At 41.7% G+C, this 21,282-nt stretch overlaps 1 protein-coding gene across 1 annotated transcript in view; it reads right to left on the bottom strand.

Annotated features, from left to right (window-relative positions):
• The window catches only part of LOC104548687 (T-cell immunoglobulin and mucin domain-containing protein 4-like), a 24,476-nt gene extending 3,825 nt beyond the window's left edge, over positions 1 to 20,651 (bottom strand). The window contains 13 exon segments of the mRNA XM_010194778.1: positions 1,441 to 1,530; positions 2,387 to 2,812; positions 3,967 to 4,311; positions 8,246 to 8,309; positions 13,444 to 13,507; positions 13,899 to 13,938; positions 14,557 to 14,671; positions 15,442 to 15,498; positions 15,752 to 15,831; positions 17,698 to 17,748; positions 18,331 to 18,401; positions 18,403 to 18,655; positions 20,603 to 20,651. Coding sequence (XP_010193080.1) covers positions 1,441 to 1,530; positions 2,387 to 2,812; positions 3,967 to 4,311; positions 8,246 to 8,309; positions 13,444 to 13,507; positions 13,899 to 13,938; positions 14,557 to 14,671; positions 15,442 to 15,498; positions 15,752 to 15,831; positions 17,698 to 17,748; positions 18,331 to 18,401; positions 18,403 to 18,655; positions 20,603 to 20,651 — 1,705 coding nt within the window.
• Positions 20,652 to 21,282: the final 631 nt, after the last annotated feature.

The following is a 21,282-nucleotide window of genomic DNA, read 5'->3' as shown; positions in this document are numbered from 1 at the left end:
AGCAGGAACCAACCGCCCCATCTACCCCACCCAGCTGGCAAGGATTGTGCTTGGAGATGGAAGGCTCAACCACAGGTTTCCCTCCCAGCTGCTGTGCTAACGTCAGCACAGAGTTCAGCAACAAATTACCCTTCTCTTACATTGCAATAAGCCCGAAGCTGGTCCATTTAGTGCATTATTTCACAGAGCAGAAAGGAGACTGAGTTCAGAACTTAACTTGGCTGATGGCTCTCATTAGCCAGTGCACAATTATGCTGCAGCATTTTCACACATTTTGACAGTTTGGCTCTTGGAAATAGCATGACACAAATTTTTGTGTGGGTGGGAACATACATGACTCACATAAGCAAGGTGCATTTTCTGCTGTTACCACTTCTGTGGTGGCATTTTCTAGCCCACAGTCACAACTCAAGCTGCCTCCAGAATCCTGGGATTAAGTCCCTTTGCAAACCTCCCTGTTTAAAATGGCAGAATATAGGCGTTATCCAGAACCAGATGAGAAATATGAGAAGAGACACAGAAGAGACCCTCACAAATGCTCAAGAGACCAATTAAGTCTCTTCTGTGAGTCCTGTCCAGGGACATGAATGAATGGTTTCCTAAACTCCAAAAATGCTGTAAGTCTCAGTAAGTCTCTAGTCTAGCAAAAGAAGACCTGCAATAATCTGAATACTGTGTTTTTAAGAATGAAGAGATTCTTGGCACTAGTTCATACTAAAAGGACTCTCTTAACAGCCAAATATGACAGGTCATCCTTGAATTTTAGCTTTCCTTTTTTTTAAGTCTTCATTTGAGGGCATCTGGTGGCCAGGCTATCACACCTGAGTGACTTGGGCCATTCTGCTCTTATATTTGGCTGAGAGACAAAGTGCAAACTTCATGAAGTGGGTTCATTTCTCCAATATGGTATGATTTTGTATACCAGTTCCCTTTCTCTTGAAGGAATGACTGATAGTGGTGGTAACTGTCTGCTACTTTCCATCATGACAAAGGACACACGTTGAGCACTGGAGAGCTGAGCCTACAGCCACATCTGGGTGACTATTCAGTGAGGTTCAAAGCTCACACACTCAGGGAAGGTTTAAAATTGAGAGTTTGATGAGCTCACAGTGATGACAAATCAGATATCTCAGAACTTAGCTTAGGTGGTGACAAAGACCACTTCTTAACTTCTCTCAGACCTGAGATACCTGACAATAGTGAGTCACTCAAAATTTACTTCCTTTGGAGGCTTAAAAACATGTTTTTCTCAGCTTTTGCTACATCCTGATTTCAAACAATTTCTGTGCAGACTCCAGATACCTCTTACTTCCAAATGCAATGAATAGCTATCAGTACCTGTTCAGCACACTCCTAAGAATAGTCAATAGTTTAATTTATGACAACTTCTTAATTTCTCTGTACATGCGACTTCTGACCTTACAACGTTATCCTACTCACCTGTAGTTGGCTCATCGTCAACCATGTGAGCAGTGTCAGCACTTTCAGTTCTCTCTGCAGCTGGAAGTGTACTTAGGAATTCAGTAGTCACTGAAACAAAGTAAAAATTAATGCTCATAAAGATCATGGATTAGGGAGGTCTTCATGTGGCGCTCAAAATTGCTTGCACAGTTCTGCATCTGCAACTAAAATGTGAAAATCTGCACTTCATTTTTCATGTCTGTAGCTCATACCCTCCCAGATAACTGATGTACTTTACTAGCATGGCCAGTGCTTAGGTGTTTTAACTGCTCGGTTGTTTTAATTAATTCTTGCCAAGTTTAACTGGGGTGCATTGTTATGGCTGGAAGACAAGAGATGATACAGAAAAGCTGTCCTCAGAGGTTCAGGTCAGAAAGAACTTCAAGTGATAGAAGATCCGAAAAAAGTACAAAAACCAGCCTTGTGTGCAGATATCAGCATGTGAACAATGTAAGTACTCAATTTTAAGCATGTTCTGAATTTTCACTGACTTTATTGCTCAAGTAGAACGTGCTCTAAACTAACCTTTTCAGCAGACCATTTCAATTGTATTTCCCAAATCAAGAAAAAAATTAGTTCATAGTTGAATGAATCTCGCTTACTCCATCCCAGGTGCCGGACTTTGCATTTATTTCTGTTGTACTTCATGACGTTTCTGTCACATTATTTCTCTAGTATGTTAAATCTCATCTGAATGCAAGCCTGACCCTCTGCTATATTGGCCATTCACCCTGGTTTGGCATCTTCTACAACATTTGACCTGTTTCCTTAAACCTACTGAGACATACCTATAGGCAACTTGGAGAAAACTTCACAGATACAAGTCTAAGTATCTGGAGAGTCTTTATGATGCCAGGGTCAGGCTAACACAGACCAACTCTGCTACACAAGAAAAAAAAAGATTAGTGTTGGTTACTCGTCATACCTTCAGGAAGAGGAATAGACTCTGCTGAGTAGAACACGTAGTCATCCTCAGTCCTCATGTCAACTGCTTGGAAATCAGTTGGAAAACCTGGGAAACCACTGGTTGTCATCATAGTTTCTGGGAAAATGTCATTTGCTGTCACAGCAAATGTTGGGGGAGCAATGGTCTCCACTGTAATTACTGCTGGAGACTCGGTGGTTGCAGTTGTTGCTGGGAGGACGGTGGTTGTCAGGAGGACAGCAGTCTCTGCTGTTGTTTGATAATCGGTGGTTGCAGTTGTTGATGGAAGGATGGTGGTTGTCAGGAGGACAGATGTCTCTGCTGTTGTTTGATGATCAGAGGTTGCTTGGGGAGCAAAAGTTGTTGTTCTAAAATGTTTTGGGGAAACAGGAGCCTGTCTCATGGTGGTTGTCGTCACTGGAGGGGCTGCATGGAAAAAACAGCCAAGAGAAAATCTAGATCAGATCATTCACAACTGATACTGAGGCAACCCAAGCCACAAATGAATTAAAATTATCTGGCTGCTAAAATACTGTGAAGAGTGGGATATACTCTCCCAGTGGGAATCCTGGGAGAGTCACAATTTATAAAGATTGTCTAATTAGCAGAATACATGCCCCAGACAGAGCAATTCCAAAACTTACAGATTTGTGGGGTTTTTTGGGAGGTCTCAAACATCCCCTCCTTGACCCTCCCACAGAAATCAAAGGGGCAGAACCTTATGTGGTAGATCTCAAAAACTTGAAAAACAAAATCATGAAGTCCTCATAAAAAAACCAAACCAAACCAAACCAAACCAAAACTTGTTTTTCACCACAAGCTTTTTGCTGATCTTTTCAACCAGTCCCTTTTTATGAACTCTGTTGCCCTCAAACTCAGAGATAGAAATAGGATTGCTGAATTTTTCTCCCACTCTCGAGTTATGTCGCTTACAACTGTGATACAAGAGTCCTGTGTATGTCAGCACCAATTGTACCCCTAAACACCCTGTAAAAGTCTGAAAAAAAATGTCATTTTTCAATGTGGAGAGTGAGCACTGTCTTTTCTTCTGTTCTTTACAATGCTTCTCAGCCTTTTCTCAAATCTGTAAGACTCTTACTTCATGCTGCAGCTCAGCAAAATAATAGGAAGGGGAAACATTCCTTCAGGACTCTGAGAAAAAATTCAAAACACATAGGTCTCCCTAGGACATGAACCAAATGAAAGCCTTTTTGGTGTTGGGGTGAAGCCCAAATGAAAAACTGAATTTCATTCCAAGGACTCTTCAAATGATAAATCCCTTTTTTAATTCCATCATCTTCTAAAGTGTCAAATATAGCTACACAATGAGAAATTAAGTATTTCATTTAAAAGGAAAAAAAAAGGATAAAAGTTAGTATTTTCTCATCAAAACTGCTCATTGAATGCAATTGAAATTGACAACTGGTTGCAGACCTGCATTGAAAACCACATATTTCAGGAAAACACTTTCTGCTAAAACAAACAAATAAAAAAAAAGCACACATTTACTCAGGTTTTAAACTCCTACCCAGTGAGAGGTTTCTCCCTGCTGGCTGTATCATGAAGGTCCCACAACTCACCGCTGATAACCTCCAGCCGTATGTTCTGTTTGATGTCGTTGAACCATCCTGGGATCTCTATGCGGCAGCAGTATGTACCTGCATCTTCTGCCTTCGCTTTCACAATCGTGAGGGACACATCTCCATAGGAAATATAGCCCTGGAGATTGTATCTCTGAGATTTTCTGAACGTCACCCTGTTCCTAGTGGTGTGCAAAATTTTGTTATTGCACTTCGAATTCGGGCACGGGCCTCTGCCCCAGCACATATCGGAGATGTCCTTACTTTGTGTCACCTTGTAGAAGCAAGGCAACTGAACGGGTTGTCCTATTACTCCTCTAATAACAGTTTCAGATGCAGTGTGCACTGTGAAGGAAGAACAAGTAAAGATGAGTGTTGGCAGTCTCCAATACGTGACTCTACACACAAAACACAATGAGGCAGGAAAAGAAGTGCTCCTGCCTGCAGGCAGGCCACAGTTACTGATCCCCCAAGCCTTCCCCTGGAGCCTGTGACAGCTGATGGCCTGAGGCACCACGGGCAACAGCCAGGAGCTCACAGACATTGGCTCGCTGCTGGAGGACTTCATGCTCTGGCCTCGGCCAGCTGCTGGAGGGCTGCTCATGAGATACCTCACATCAAATGTGTGGTGGGCAAAGTTGAGGTCTGTCACTGGTAGCTCAAGCACAGGCTAGACCTGTGCAAATGGGATTTGGGCACTCTATTCCCATCCTATCTCCTCTTCTAAGAGACCGTTTGAAAGTTGTTCAGAAACCTGGTGTGAAATACATCTGGTTTTCTCAGTCTACCATCATCTCCTTCAAAAAGGAAACACTGTCATAGTTGCCTTTCACTGACAGTCTCAATAGCAAGGTCCAAAATACCTGTTCATGTGTTAAATTAGGGCCTAATTAAGCTGGCAGAGCAGTGGGATCTCTCTATAGGACCTGTTCTCAGAAAGTGTACTGCTTTTTCTGTTTCTGGGCAAGCCCTGCCAATTATCCCACATACCTTGCAGAGCACTGGGTACATAGAAGTTTTAACTGCTAGCGTTATACTGATGTTAAAAAGAGCATATGTATGCTTTTGTTGTGCTCTTACTCGTAATGACCAGCTTTACTTGCTGTTTACAGCCAATACCCACCTTAGCATCTGTTTTGAATCTACATATTGTTCCCCCTTAACTGTCCCTGCAGTTCCCAGATTGCCCAAAAAGGGATTTCTTCTTCATAAAAGGGACTATACAAAAAGGGGTCCCCATATAGGAACAAATCTTTTCTGGTTTATGTTCATCTAGTCTGTGTTGATCCTCCTACCTTGCTGCATTTTCCCTCCATGCTATTATTTACATATAGTGGAGTATGAACTGAGGGATGTGGGGAGCATCCAGATCCAGTCTGATCTTGCTGCAGCAAGAGGATCATCCCACAGATCTGATGTCTCATGGCCAGCTTGCTTACCTCAAAGAGGACTTAGAGCAGTTGCTACTATTATCACCAGCTTTGGCCCTGGTTTGCCAAACATTTCTATTTTGCCAGCTGTTTGAATGCCTTTTCTTTTTGGCATGACTCCCAGAGAGCAAACAGATGCTTCCAACTGTGTCCATGTCTCTTTTGTTTTGTCTTTAATGGACTATTCCCCAGGTGAGGTTTTAGTCTGTGGCAGGTTGCCTCATGACTTGTCATTGGGATGACATTTCAGCTTCATTATTGCTTATCCCATTGGCAAGATAAGCCAACTCATCCAGGTTTACACAGCTTCAAATGCTAAAAGAGTAGAGGCAGACAAAACAACATGCAATATGGTGTGAAGGGCAGAAGCTTTTGCAGTGAAAGTAGGATGTGCCAAAATATGAATTCCTGAATACAGGATAAGGCTTTGCATGATGGCTGCTTGTTTAGGTCCTTGGAAAGGGTAGGTTCATTTGCCTTGGTACAGCAAAACAGAGAAAGCAGCCTCTCTCTGTGATGACAGAACAAAATGGTTCATCCAGTTGACCTTGCAAGTATCCCTAGGGGAGCAGGGGTTTAATCACTGAGCGGGTTAACACATATTTTCAAGTCAACCCAACAAAGATGTGTGTAAAACCAATATGTTCCCGGAGCTAAGGTCACTGCTGCTTGAGGATAAATGGGCTTATCCTCTGTTCTTTTCATCCTAGTCCTGCACAGCACAAAAGCAGCTTCATTAAGCAAACCTTCAGCAAATTAAAAATTGCCTGCTCTTCTCTTTGAAAGAAGCAGAGCCCTGAGCTTAAGATATAAATAAATAAAAAGAAGAAGAGGGAAGACACAAGGCACCAGTGTGTCTCCAGTGCAGTTTCCCATCAATGTTGGTGCTAGAAAGTTACAGGTTTTGCAGTTTCAAATCCTCTTTTAATTTATGTAAAGCTAATGTTGCTAACATCTGTCTGCACTGCAGGTTGGTATGGAAAGCTTCAATACCTCAAACAGCCTTGATTCAACAGTGTGAACCTCTGCAAGGGCTGAATAACTTCCTTCTCAGTTGCAGCCTCTTCCAGAGACTCATTTTCCAAAAGAACTAGTAAACAGGACTAAATTAACATGTCTTTGAAAATAAGATTTCCTGAAACAATTATATTGTAACACTCTAGCCATACTGTGAGAGGAATCCTACCCTTGTCCATGGCAGTGACTCTCCCAGACATCCAGATTTGACCCAAGGCATGCTGAGCATCAGCTGTGCCTGGGTTGTTCCACTCCACTCTATGTGCTTATTCCAAGTGAGAGAAAAATGGACTCCAGGCATTTAATATATCTTCCAGAATAGAAAGGGTTATTCATAATTGTTCAGATCATACAGATATACATATATTTATGTATAGCCTCTCTTGAACCAACCAACTAACTCTAACCATCACTGATGTGGTGGCCTTCTCTCCTGTAGACTGGTCACTGGATGGACAAAGACACATCCTCCAGCCAAGGCAGCTGGTTGAAAAAGGTTTTGTTTTTTTTTTATCTGTTTGCGGAATAATTTTCCTTCTTTGTAGAAGATACTTGGCACCTTTTCCCTATCAACCTTACTTTTTTTATTATTTCTTCTTGAAGCTTCTATACTGATGAAATCGCAGAGAAAGTACCGATAAACAGAAAAGAAGCATTTAACTGCCCATTCTCCTGTTTTTCCTGAGTTTCAAGAATTATTCTCAGCACTGAGCTGAGTTAAAGAGGAGGTAACAAAATGTCATTCTTGTCCTTTAGTAGCTCTGCATATAAGAAAGTTTTTGAAAATAAGACCAAATGGAGGCAAGTACCTCCAATTTATTTTGATGCTGAAGAGATGGCAAGGAAAGAGCCCTCCTGACTCTTCTGCTGAGTCTGACAAGAGAAAGAAAACAATTACGGAATTTTCTGGCCTCCCTGCGCAGCAGACACCATGGAGGTTGTGTTGCTGTGCCTCAATGAGGCATGGATCACCTCTTGCCCCTCAGTGTATTCTGCCACCGACCAGACTTTTCCACTACTTTTCAGATCAATTTAGGAACATTGCAGTTGCCATAGATTTTATACTAAATATTTCATCCAATATTTTAGCCAATTAATATTTAGTCAGCTAAGGATTTCCTAAAATGCCTAAGTGATTTAAAAGCACAACTCCTGATAGGAGCTCATACCCTACTGAAAGTGGATGAACCCATGTCCCAGAGCTACCTCAGGCAGTTTTGAAACTGCATTGCTGATGCCCAGATGTGCATGCAAAAACACGCTTGCAAGACTCAGTCTCCCAGGTAACTCTTCTTTAACTTCTATCTCTTTTGGAATTCAGATTTTAGATGGGTGAACTGAATATTTGTCAGTAAAAGGAATGAAATCTCCAGCCACATTTTCCATACTCAGTTCATAACCAGACAGCCCTCAGAGTTTCCCAAAAAAATCATTTCTTTATCATGTATATACATTCAATACTCTGCCCATATTTCAATTCCCTACCTTGGGCTGTGTCAGCACTGTAACATGGTGGAGAGACACATGAAGAAGTAAAGCCAGCAGTACACATTTAACATTAGTAAAGAAACTAGATAATCTGGGAGGACAGGGGAACTAACCCAGCCTATACACAGAGGAAACCACATACATTTTTAAAAAGTAAAAAACAAACAAACAAAAACCCAAAACTCAATCAGTATTAACTTAGTAAGTTAGGAAAAATTTTAAAGTTCTGTATACAATCATGACCTTTTTCACCATTTTGTTTTCACAAAACAAGTGTCACTGCTTTTAATTTTACAAAGCTTTTGTTTCCTGAGCAAGCACACAAAAAGCAGGTGAAGACTCACCTATCAAGATCTGTATCATAATCCAGTGAAACAGCACAAAATGGCACATTTTAGCTGATGGAGGCTCCGGGAGAGCAAGGGGAAGGAGAGGAAATTAGATCTTCCACTGTCCAGAGATGCTGAGTGAGCCCCACTGAAGTTTCATTTCTCCATTTCCAGATTTTTTGTACTTTCTGCTTCTTTCCTATGCTTCCGGATAGAAGCTGGTCAGAAGAGGTGATTTGCCTGCTGTATTCAGTGTTGGTGTGGCCTCGGTTCAAGTTCAAGGCCCTGCAAGACAAGGAGGATGTGAAGGTTCTTGAATGCCTCCAGAGGAGGGCAACAAAGCTGGTGAAAGGACTGGAAAGAAGGTCCTGTGAGGAGCAGCTGGGGACTTTGGGCTTGTCTAGCTTGGAGAAAAGGAGCCTGACGGGAGACCTCACTGCTCTCTGCAGCGTCCTGAGGAGGAGAAATGGAGAGCAAGGTGCTGATCCCTTCTCCAGGGTACCCAGTGATAGGATGTGTGGGAATGGTTCAAAGCTGCACCAAAGGGGGTTTAGACTGGACATTAGGAAGTTTTTCCTTACATAGAGGGTGGTCAAACACTGGAACAGGCTTCCTGTAGAGATGGTTGATGCCTAAAGCCTGTCAGTGTTTAAGAGGCATTTGGACAATGGCCTTAATACCATGCTTTAACTTTTGGTCAGGCCTAAAGTGGTCAAACAGCAGGTGATAATTTCAGGTCCCTTCCAACTGAACGATTCTGTTCTATCCCATTCTCTTCTACCCCATTCTGCTTTCCTGTTACAAGACACTCAGCATGGTACTACCACCAGAGGTTTCAACTACTGTTGTTTTGCCTTTCCATGGAGTTCTAAAAGCCCATTACCATTCTCCATTGCTAAGAGCAAGTACAAGCTCTGTGCTTTTACACGCCTAAACATTTGGCTTAGTCTCCACCTCTGACTCTGTTTTTGCTTACATTTACGGAATCCCTTCATTTCTCCTGTTTCTGCCTTCTCTCTCTTTCTTTCTGCAGCTTCATATTTTCTATTTCCAAAGACAACCTTGGAGGAACTCTCACAAATGTTTTCTCACCAAAACAACATTCTTCCCAAACATCTGCAACACCATCTCCAATAAATAATTTTTACTCTTTCTGACTTTTTTTTTTTACTTTCTGACTAATGAATAAAGAAGTTCATTGGAAGTTCATCTCTGGACAAGATGAGTAATAAAGCAGAAGTAATTCAGAGCATTAAGGTCAGGAATAAAGGATTGTTGATAGACATAATTCTGTGCAAATAAATGTAGCATGATGCAAAGGAGAGGGCAATTGGAAGTTCAAATGATAAAATGATGGGCTTTAATCAGTTACTACTCCCTTAGGAATGAGATTTTGGGCTTATCATGTGTACTCAAGCCCATGAAAATATCACACCTCTGCTTGGTAGCACTGAAAAAAAAGCAAATCAAAGTTTAGTAGTTATTACTAAAGCCATGAAAAACAAAGCAGAAGATAGCATTACACCACTATCCAAGTCTACCTTGGTCTCTATGTATAGTTCTAGTCCCCTTAAAAGTGTATCTTAGATTCAAAAAGGGTCCCACGAAGGGCAAAAAGAATGGTGGAAAGTATGGAAGAGTTTCCACAAGAGAATTAGATGGGTATTCCAAGATGAGTCAGCCTGGAAAAAAGGTAAGCTAAGGGATACCATGAGCAGGTCTACAAAATCTTGAGAAGCACAGGAAGGTTGGGAGGGATAAGTTGTTAAATATCCTCCAAACACTGCATTAAAGAAGGACTCTTGACCTGTTGGACTCAGTAGTACGTTGGAGTAGGAGGCTGCCTCTCATTAGCATGCCCATCCATCACATCATCGCTAATTTAGAGTGGCAAGAAGTAGATCCCAAACAGACTAGACTCCAGCAAAGCCATGGTGCCTGGTTTCTTTCACCAGCATGTAGCCAGCTGACTCTGCTGTAGCCAACTTGGTGGCAGATGCAAGCAGCATGAGACTCAAAGAACTACTCTGAGTTTATTCTGAACCAAACCGACGCCTCAATGCTGCTCTGCACCTTCACATGCTTCAGTGCAGCATAAGCAACAACCAGTGGGGATAGACACAACAATACAGCGGTATCATATTTTCAACATTATAAGGCAGGTTAACCATCAATCAGTAAAACATTTCATTTGCTATATTCTACCAGGTACAGTTCATACAATGCCAAGTATACACAGCTCCAGCTGTTCTGCAAACAGAACTAATGAAACCTCATGTGTCCAATGTCCTGGAGATTTTTTCTGTGCAATGATCCCAGTTTCTCCTTTGTGTCCCATCATTCACTATCAAGCAATGACTGCAAGCCGATGCCCAGTATATGCCAGCACTGGGAGCAGCTGAATCCCACCTGGGGCACAAATTTGAGTCTTTATCCAGCTACCAATTTCCATGAACCTTGCCAAAACAGAACAGGTCAGTACTTCGCAGGTGACTAGGGAAGGAGGATTATGAACAGAGCATCTTGTCAGCATTCTTCCTTTAGCAAGGCTGGGCTAAATGCAGCAGAGTGCATTGAAAAAGGCCACTCAAAATACAAGTGTGCTGGGAAGAACCAGGAAAATATGGCTTGCTTTCTGCTTCTGTACTGCTATCTAGTGGCTTATTGCAGGCAGCAAAGGCAAGGCAGAGAGCTCTCTCTCAAAAAAAAAATAGTTTACAGCTCATTAGCCTTATCATGCCCAATGTGCTGCCAGTTTGTGTGCAACTGTAAAATTCCTTAATGGGTGAATGGGCTCCAAGTGCCACCTGCACATCTCAGGGGCTTATTTTGAAATGCCAGTTCCAAGATCCACTGACACGAGTGGAAGTAATGAAAAAGCATGGGAGCTTCTGCTGCATGACCTTTGCAGAGTCTGCTTACCAAGTAACTGCAAAGCAGAAAGGAAACTTTAATTGATATTTTTGGTTATCAGATATTCTAGACCTTTATTTTACATGAAAAGCTCACTGATATAAAAATTAGTCCGTAATATTATGAAAAAAAATCCTCATGGGCAAGCATTTTTCATGATTAACAAGGATGGTCCTCAAACTCCTTAAAAGCATGAACAGTTAGAATCAGGTAATATCGGTAACCCCATACTTCTCTAACTCTGTTCTCAGTAGAGATTGATTTGGGAAATGTTGCAGAAAGCAGAAATTGCTGAAGATGTTTTTTGAGATGTAGTTCAGAGACCAGATCAGACTTCCTCCAGCTCCAGTCATGGGCTAGAGCCCCCAGCAGCAGCATGCTCAGCCAGGCAGAACGGAAGCAATGTCTGCAGTGGGGTCATTAATTTCAGTTTAGCAGTTGTTACTAATAGTCAAATACAAAAATACAGTCTAACACCAGCAGGTCCTGCTTTCAGTAACTTCTTACACAAGGCAACATGTGACATGAAGACAGCAAAGGGCAGAGCTGATTTCCTCCACTGCCTTTCCTGGCCCAGGGATCAGTAACCACCCAATGTCTGTGCTCCCTCACTGAGCTCTTCAGTCAACCATGAATTCATCTCCACATTTTCAACATTTTAGGCCTGCTGCAACAGGCAGTCCCACGACAAAACACAATGCAACTGAAAATACAAACCACACCAAGGTCACCTATCCCAGCTTGCTTTCCATTTCTTCCTTTCTCAACAGGATGAAAAGGCTTTCCCTCTTTCGCGAGACTTTGCAAGCACGTTTACCTGCAAAATCTCACCTTAGCCAGGCTCTCCAGGATGCCTGGGGGAAAACACTCCCTTCCCAGCTGGCTCCAGCCCTCCCATCTCTACCTGCTGCAGGCAGGAAGGGTACCTGCTCCACTGACCTCAGCTCCCCTTAAAGCACAACCAGACCATGGCCCCAAGTGCCTCAGCTGTTAACATAAATACCTACTGATTTTATTATTGCTTCGTTATGCCTCATTGGATAATACAGCTTTGTTCTTTGCATGACTCCCTTCAAAAATAAGAACTCGATAGAAAGTTTGCAGTAAGTCTGTAAGCCTTCCCCGTGGCAGCAATGTCTGCTTTAAGTATTGTACGTTGTTGCTTGGGATGAGCTTCAGGGCAAAATTTGTACTAATACTTGGTAAGAGTTGGTCTCTCTCCTGCCTTTAGTTTAGTGTTGCAAAGAATAAAAGCTGAGCACCAGGTCAAACTGAGGGGCAATGCAAGAAAGACACTGGGCCACAGATGCTCCTCATTTACGAGCTAAAACCCATCAAATAAATCCAGCTTAAGACGTTAGAGTTATTTGGGATCTAGAGGGGTGCAAAGGCCAATGTTATGTGCGATATCCATGACTATTCTGGAAGTTAAGAAAAATAAGAATTTCGTCAACTTTACAAAGTAGCTATTTATGTTCAGTTGTTTTAGAGGCCTGGAAGTGACTTCTCAGGCCATAGGCGTGCCTGAGGAAAAAGCCCCAGAAAAAGTGATGGTTTTTGCAGAGGAAATCCTCTTAGTCATAGTTCTCGGAAAAGCAGCTGTGAATATTCTACACAATGAGGTACTGATCCTGTATGCTCTGAGGACATCCCATGGTAGGGCATGCATCAATAGCTCTGTGAGGTTTCACTGTGGGTGGATAGGAATTAGTACATTGCATAACTGAGCAGTTACCAGGACCGGGTATGCCTGACTTTAAAATTCAACTAAAGATAACACTGAAATACTAATAGTACTAAGTTTTTCCATGTGTCATCTTTGCCATGGCAGCTACAAGATTGCTTCTGCCCTCTGAGGGCATGGACTCTTTTGTAGCTGGCAGATACAAGACACAGTAAAGACAAACTTAAAACAAAACAAAAAAAAGTTTGTGGTTTTCCTTTTGTGATTGAGTGGCCATTCTGGCACTTCCTTTTCTTACCAAAAAGGAAGAGAGAAATTGAAGCAGATAATAAATATAATGGTAACTTTCTTTAGGAACTGATAAGTGGACTCTGGAAATTTCCATTCAAGACAGTAGGATTTCTGTTTCTGGAACAGGCTGATAAAGCTTTTAATTAGAAGTGTAGCTTTTATTTGTTTTATTAGAATGAGGTGAATAATGCTTCAGTAGTCCAGTCACGTTTAGCTGCTGAGCAGAGAGAGCAGCTAACATTTTGCAAACTGTTTAATGTCCCAGCGATAACAAAGGCAAGCACGCATACAGTCCTTAGTGTATTATATAAATGTTTTCCTCTACGTGGTTCTCATCTTCCAGGGCACTATTGTTCCCTGCACGTTCTGGTCTCCAATATGCAATGAAGCTGCACAAAAGAGTAAAAACCATGCTGTTAAACAAAGAAAAGGCAATAGAAACATAGAAGAGCAGATAGTTAAGTCAACCAGCTCACTGCAAAAGTGCAAAATATGCAAAACCACTTATTTGAACATTACTGGTAATGAATCATTTTTCTACTTATGAGACAAACGACACTTGAAGTTTGCATGCTTCCTAATGCAATGAACTGACACACTCATTTTTGCACTAACTAATAATAAGTAATAGGATTTATTAATTTCTTTTTGCAGTGTTTCCTATAGACTTGAGGTTAAAAATGAGGTTAAAGTATGCGATGGAGTGGTCAGCATAGTGACAACATTTTATTTCTGCAACCTAGTTTGTCTTACTTGCTAAAGCAGAAACAGAATACTTACTTTCCAAAGTCACCCATCTTCTTCATATTGGATAAATAGCCTAAGGATCATCCAGAATGAAAATCAAGAAAAAAGAAATAAAACAAATATTTTTATTTAAAGCATCAGAAGCAAGCAAAGTAGTGCATTTTTTAAAAATTGAAAGTGTAAGAAACTAGATAAGGGAACCTTAGGCAGATATTTTCAGTATAGGAAATCCCCATTATTTCCACAAGACCTAATTCATTTGGCTTGGTCTGACCAAAAGCCTCTATGCAGAAAGTCTGGCACAAAGAAAAATATTGGACATAGCTCTATAAAACAAGTGCCCCCGCCATTATCATTGAGAAGGACTGGGATAATGTGGCAACTGAGGAATGGGGAGGAAGGGAGCAGGGCAGGGGAGGTGAGCTTGTATGATGCATCTCCTCACCAGACCGTGGCTTGACTGGTTGCTAAGGAGTCTGAGTCATCAAGTGACAAGACCACGTTGGTACCTTGCCATTCTGTGCCCCAGAGACTACGGGGGGAGCTAAGTGAGCAACCACAGCGCAGGGCACAGCGCGAGGCCACCCAGAGACCTTCGCTCACTTCCCTGAAGCAGAAGACGTAGCATCTGCCAGAGCTGTGATGTGACACACCAGAGCCATCCGTGTAACCACCTGTGGAAAGTACTTACGTCTAGTGAGGAACAGAGCCAAAATTAGGACGGCTAGAAGTACTGCACATAAACCAATCCCAATGTACAGCCCGTTTTCTGAATACTGCTGTCTGGGAAGTGATAGAGACACGTTCTGTTAAACACAAAACAGGTGAGCATTAGTGGCACTGGGAGCAAGAAGCCCACACAGGACCCAAAGGGCATTTGTGTGTTTTGCAACCCTGCAGCAAAAGTGTGCTTGAGAACAAGAGCCTAATTTGAAATACAGGACTATTTTCAAGCAGAATCACTGCAACAGTTGTGTGAGCCATGCTGTTAAATATATTATTTCTTGAGATAGCCAAGGGATCTGAAGTTAACAAATCCCATTTGTTCAGGGATGCTATTTGGTGAATATTTTTATTATTATTATTAAAATATCTCCAGATGTCACACATACCCCCTCTTTAGCTTATTCAGTAGTCATTCAAGGCTTTATACCAATAAGTAAATATGCCTTCTCCTTGCACTGGTCTTTATTTAGGTAAAACTTCTTCCTGAAGGCAGCCATTAGATATCTAACCTCTCATTAGGAACTCGGGCTTGGGAAGGCGCTGAAGCACAGCATGGTCCCAGACTTTCACAGTGCTGCGTGTGCAGACTGTATGCCCACAGCACACATGTATTGCATGACCACAGCCTTTCAGTACATCACAGCAGGCCTTCCCAAAGCCTAGCTTTGCTGTCCTCTTTTCCTGATAAAATCTGGGTGACTTTACTGCCTGTCACCCTGCAGTACATGCTGGAGGACTCAGCAGGACAGCCACAGAGCTGCCTGGTTGGACCCCTTCACATGGGCAGTGTGGGTGCATCGCTGTGCTGCCAGGTGGTCCCTTCTCCACTCTTCCCCATATCCAGCCATACCTGCAGGTTCGAGGTGACATCCAAGCAGTCTGAGGTGCTTGAACAGGGGAAAAAGGCCTGAAAGGCAATATAGATGTTGCTAAAGCTCTTCCTGTATTATTAGGAAGTATTTTATGCCTGCAAAGCATTTTTTCCCCTTTAATAACAAGCATGTTAACATTCTTTGATAAGCACTAAATGTACAGACTAAAAAAAAAAAACATTCTTCTGCAGTCAAACTAAAACAGCACAAGTGAACTGTAGGGATGACCCAATAACCTCTTGTGTCTACCCATTTTGTCAAGCTATGCTATAGCACAGAGATGCTTACAGTTTGAGGAACTTCTGAAGCAGAAACCGATGGCCACACTCTTGTGATGGTAGAGGACGATTCGCTGGTGCTCCCAGGAGCTGAGCAAAGGCAAGACAAACACAGCACTCACACAGGGAACCATCCTGCCTGGACAAAGAGGATTTTGTACGGCTGACTTAGGAGCACTGAACTTAAGTATCTCTCTGTCAGGAATCTTGGCTCTGCATATCATAAAGAGATTGGTTCCTTCAGAGGGCAGCACAGAACTCTGAATAACAGAGCCTCTGCTGCCCTTTTCAGAGCTTTGAATTCCTTCCAGGAAACACTCAGCTCTTGCTGTTAACACAAGGCCTGTAAGGAAGGAGTTACCATGGTAGGCATCTGGTTTTGGAACCAAGAAAAGGCAGAGGATGCCTAAAGCAAACTTAGGTTATCTGATGAAAACTGATTAAGGTCACGCTCAGGGCTTGAAAGAGCAAGTGGTGCAGAGTTAGAAAAAGTAAGTGACACCTTTGAAGTCCCAGCCAGCTACACAATAAACAGACTGACCAAAGTGTGAAATATTTACGTAAGGACCTGTAGCAAATTTTAAGGTAATTTCCCAGAGCAAAGGTGTTTGCAATGCTAAAAATTCAGAACTGCAAATTTATGTCTTCCACATCATTAGTCTCAGTTTCTCCATTTGTTGTCATATGATACACAGCCCCTCTGAAAACAAAACATTCTGTTCACGTTATGTCAATCCCAGCTGGTTTGTTTGCTGTTTTAAATTGTTATCCTTATCCTAGAAACTTTATTTTGGTTCATCTGCCACACTGTTCTCTTCCATTGGAGATTCTGGAGTATTCCTACAGAGGCACATGGCCACCTGCCTTTTCCAGCCTCTCAGCCTGTGAACACACACACATGAACTATTCTGAAACATAAAAAGTTGTCCCACGAGCAGCTAAGGGAGATGGTGAAGAAGACCCGTGAGTTCTAAGATTGGAAGCCATGCTTTTTGCAACTAGAACAGAAACAGTCTGAGAAAGCTTTCACTTCTTCTTCCCAAAAAGGAAATGCAACTGTTGTAATATTTTAGAGTTGTTTAGCTGGGAACATCTGAGATGGACGGAGAAATACCAATGACATCCCTGATTCTTCTTTAAAGAGCCAGAGAATGAACTATCATTACACTACGAGCTCTCTTGTGAATAAAAATAAAAGTTCTGGTTTTCAGACTGAAAAAGATGCAGCTGAGTGGGTATACAATAGCAGTCTATAAACCTGTGAGTGGAATGGAGAAACAGAGTGAGGAATAGTTGCTCACCATCTCTTCCACTACAATGCGGGGCTACACATGAAATATGCTTATGCTATGGAGGGTGTGGGCAGCCTTGGAGACACAAGTTACAGCAGGGTGTAAGAATGCTTTGGTGCTGTACCACAAAATCACTGCCTTGTTTCTATGATCCTCCTTAGTCACCTGCTCTTGACTGCTGCTGGAGATGGGATCCTGAATTAGGTGCATGTTTGAGCTAGCCCAGTAAACCAGTTCTATGTTATATTACATTGAGCAACAAATAAATTGATCAAATCATGAGGACACCTAACTCCTAAAAATTTGTGGTTTACTGTTCATGGGATGCATTTCCAGAGGACAAGATGAGATTTTATACCACAAAAAAACCAACATAGCCAAACAGCCACCACAAGGAAAGAGCTTGCAGCATTAATAAAACATCTATTTAGGCACAACACCTGGGAGCAAAGTTTTTCCCATGTATACATGTTCCTTCTGTTGGACTCTTTATATGCTGTCAGGTAGAATTTAAATCCAAGTTCTGATCTCTGGTTCTATGACAATGTTTAGTAAATTTTAGCCAAGACATTTCTATCATCTATCATTTTATTTCCTTCCTAAGATCCCCATTTCCAATATAGCTTATACAGATTATTGAGAGTAATACTTGGATAAAAGTTACCTGGGGTCTGTTCAGAGGTGTAAGTGTGAGGACTTGCAGTAGAGATCCTAGCTGATGTTAAAAAATAAAACAAAACCAACATAAGTTATAATTAACCTTAGTGCGCATTTATGTAGTGATAAAGTTTCTATAATAAAAAATTGCTAGCACCAGCAACACAAATACATCTGTCAGCCGCTTTTTTAATATATTATCATGAAGAAAAAGTAAAAATGAATGGAAGTGTTGATTTAAAAAAATTGTCTATGCTAATTTTGTGTCCCTGGGCTTTACTCTAGAATTGAGCAGGGAAAATAGAGCACCTTTCCCTATGAAAAGGGTGCAAGTGTAACACTTTGGATTAACTGAGTGCCCTATGCTGCCCTTTCTCTTAAATTCTTCAAATAGTGCTTCTAAGAAAGATCAGCAGTGCTGTGCACCATGAAACAAAGCACCACGTCCTTTGTTTAATTGCAGTGAGTGGGATTACAACAATACCAAAGACAGCTTAATCTAAACAGCAGACCTGCAAAGTCCTAAAGATCAGTCCTATGGATGATTATAGAAATAATTTCCACCACAAGCTTTGAAATCCAGACTGAACAGCAGGTTTACCACAATGGCACTCACACAAGAGCACACCTCTGCACTCACCTTTCTCTATCACAACCTCACGGTTCTCTTTCAGATCATTGAACCACCCTCGGATCTCCACGCGGCAGCAGTTCGGCATTCACGATTGTGAGGGACACATCACCCACCAACAGGTTCCCTTTCAACGTATACCTGCTGTTGACCTGCTCTGTCACCTTCCATCCGTCTGTCCAGATAATGGCCTGAGTACATTTTGAATTAGGGCAGCTGTCACGACCCCAGCACATTGTTGTGATGTCTTGTGTCCCCGTAACACTGTAAGAGCAGGGCACAGTGACATTCTGGCCAACCTGTCCTTTCACAAGTAATCCCAATACTGTGGGACCTGTGGACAAAATGACAAAGGTTGTTGTTGAGCACGGAGCAAGCAAGTGGAAGCTTCTCACACATCTTGCATGACCCGATACCTCCCATCTCACAAACACCACCAGGTATTGCTGGATCAGGTTTTTCCATGAATAGATGTGAATCCCAGCAGGACTGATACAGTGAGGGATAATGATCGGGTCAGTGATTTGTTCAGAATATGTCTCTAGCCAGAGAAAGAATAAATACACTTTCTGCAGCCTCTGCAGGTAGGCAGAGAGGTGAAGAGAGATCAGAGTTTGGATCTACACAACCCTATAGCTTCTCTTTAACCATGTCTGGTCTGTTAGCTCTTATTTTTTTTCCTTAGTTCAGATTTAATTCAAACCACACAGGAGGGAGCACTAAGACATTGATTCTCAATAAAACAACTGTGGGAAACTCTTTATCTCTTTCAATGAAAAGACACTAAATGGCAGGTTTCATCAGAATGATTACTACCAAACAGGTTTCCCTTTTTCTTGCATAATAAGAGATATTTGGTCATTTCTATCAGAAGAGATTTTTCAGAGCTTTTCTGGGAAATTTTATACTTTCATTTTTCACTACCTTATTTTTTTTCTCCTCATTCTTATGTAGTTTCTAACTTATCTGGTTTCTTCACATTTCAGAAGGCTGTGTCACACTATTCAAATCAAAACCATGAGACCTAGCAGCAAGTAGCCCACTCGTCACAGTGAGATGGTATCTTTTGCTGTATTTAGACCACTGCTGTCAATATTAGGAGGGTTTTAATAAGAAGTTGTGTTAAGTGCCAGCCAATACAATTTGTGCTCTGGTGATCCAGTCATAGCCATCCTGTAACCACCTTCCTCTAACAGGTTACACACTGGGGCTCCTGAGGTGTGCGTTCTGTCTGCTTGTACTTCAAAGAAAACTGTTTGCTGTGTACTTATCACTACGTGTTTCTTATCAAATTCAGTAAAATGAGATCCCATGTGTAAATAGTTTGGTCTATCAGTATTAACATTTCAGAGACAAAATTTGCTGCAGGAACTACAGGCAACAAATAATGTCTACTAAAAGCCTAGCCCAGTCTATAATTAGGAAGGGAGCTCCCCGAGGCAGGTCAGCCAATATGGGCCAGGAGATCCCAAGCACCGCGTGGCTTGATTGCAGTTGTCCCTTGGGAAAAAGCTGTTTGGCTCAGCTCAAAGCAGTCATTTTCCTAACCTAAGTTACTATAGTTAAAAAATAACCCTACATGCAAAGACTGTCACAATAGCATACTAGAACCTAATCTCTGAAAATGAGGTATTTTATTTAATATAAAAAACAAGTTCTGAATGAATCTCATAATAAAAGGTTTTATAAAGAACTACAAGAGATAACACTTGTAATATCCCTTTTCTTTCTGCTGAACATATTCTACTACCAAATTTTTAATATCTACCTACCTATGCTAGTATGGATCTGCAATCTGCTGTTTTCAGTGCTACTGCTTTTAACAGTATTTTCCTAGGAGGAGAGCTTTCTCAGAATGAAAAAGGAGAAATTATCAGTTTGTCCCAGAATTTCACATTGGCTAAAAGCCCACCTTCACAAAGCCTGTTGAAGTGAAATAACCTTGTTTTACATCTTCTCTACAACAATTTAAAGTTCTCTGCTCATCTCAGATCATCATTATCTAAAAAATCAAACATATAATTCACTATTAAGACTAGCAGACAGCCCAAGAAGCAATGTCTTTAAAACCATCATTCCCTCAACATTATTTTGTTTGAGGCTGTCAGAAGACTACTGAGCTGCTGTGAGGAAGTTCTATACATAACACAAAACTGCAGTTTCTGTGCCATGTAGCCACTCCTCCTTGTGGCATAAGATACCTCTCTTTGCAACCCTCAGAAACAACAATGCATGTTACCTCCATCTACCTCCACCTATTCATTTAGGCCTACTTAGTTACCTGTAAACAGGATGAGAAGAATCCAGTTCACGCAGAAATAAGATGACATTGTGGCTGAAGATGAGGAACAACACTCCTGTTCACCTTTCGGGCACCTACATTCAAGAAAACTTATCTTCTTCATAAACTTCTGGTGGTACTCCTTAGTATGTCATCTTCAGGCACGGCTGAGAATGCCCTTTAGTTTAATCCGGATTGCCTTTCCTGTGGTTAATGTGTTCGTCTTTAGCCACGCAACCAAGGACTGCTGCCGCTGTTGTGCACAGCTGAACTCTTGCTGGCTGTGGTTTGACTGAAAGGCTAAAATACTTCACAGCACTTATGAAATCTACTTCTCGTTTTTTCCAGAGCTACTTGATTACAGTACACGCAACTGTTCTCAGCACCACTGAGCTGACACAGCTATCAGTGATCCAGTGTCCCATACTGTGTCCCACACCTGTTTTTGCCATAGCGGCTAGAATTTGGATAAGGGATTACATAGGATATATAACAGACTGTGGTAAACAGAAAGGACTTGGCAGCACAACAGATTCCTAGGAAGAATTACTCAAGCATTTAATCTTACATTTCTGGTTCAAAGCTACTTTAAGCAAACTCTCTTTTATTTGTAGGCTATAATCTGGTATTATCAGGAAGTTGCCCTACTGTTACACAACTGTAGCCTAATAGAGTTACAG

The sequence above is a fragment of the Mesitornis unicolor genome, unplaced genomic scaffold, assembly GCF_000695765.1.
Source record: "Mesitornis unicolor isolate BGI_N332 unplaced genomic scaffold, ASM69576v1 scaffold14311, whole genome shotgun sequence".
Lineage (NCBI taxonomy): Eukaryota > Metazoa > Chordata > Aves > Mesitornithiformes > Mesitornithidae > Mesitornis > Mesitornis unicolor.
The sequence above is the reverse complement of the archived record's forward strand: the minus strand, read 5'-3'. Positions and strand labels throughout refer to the sequence as shown.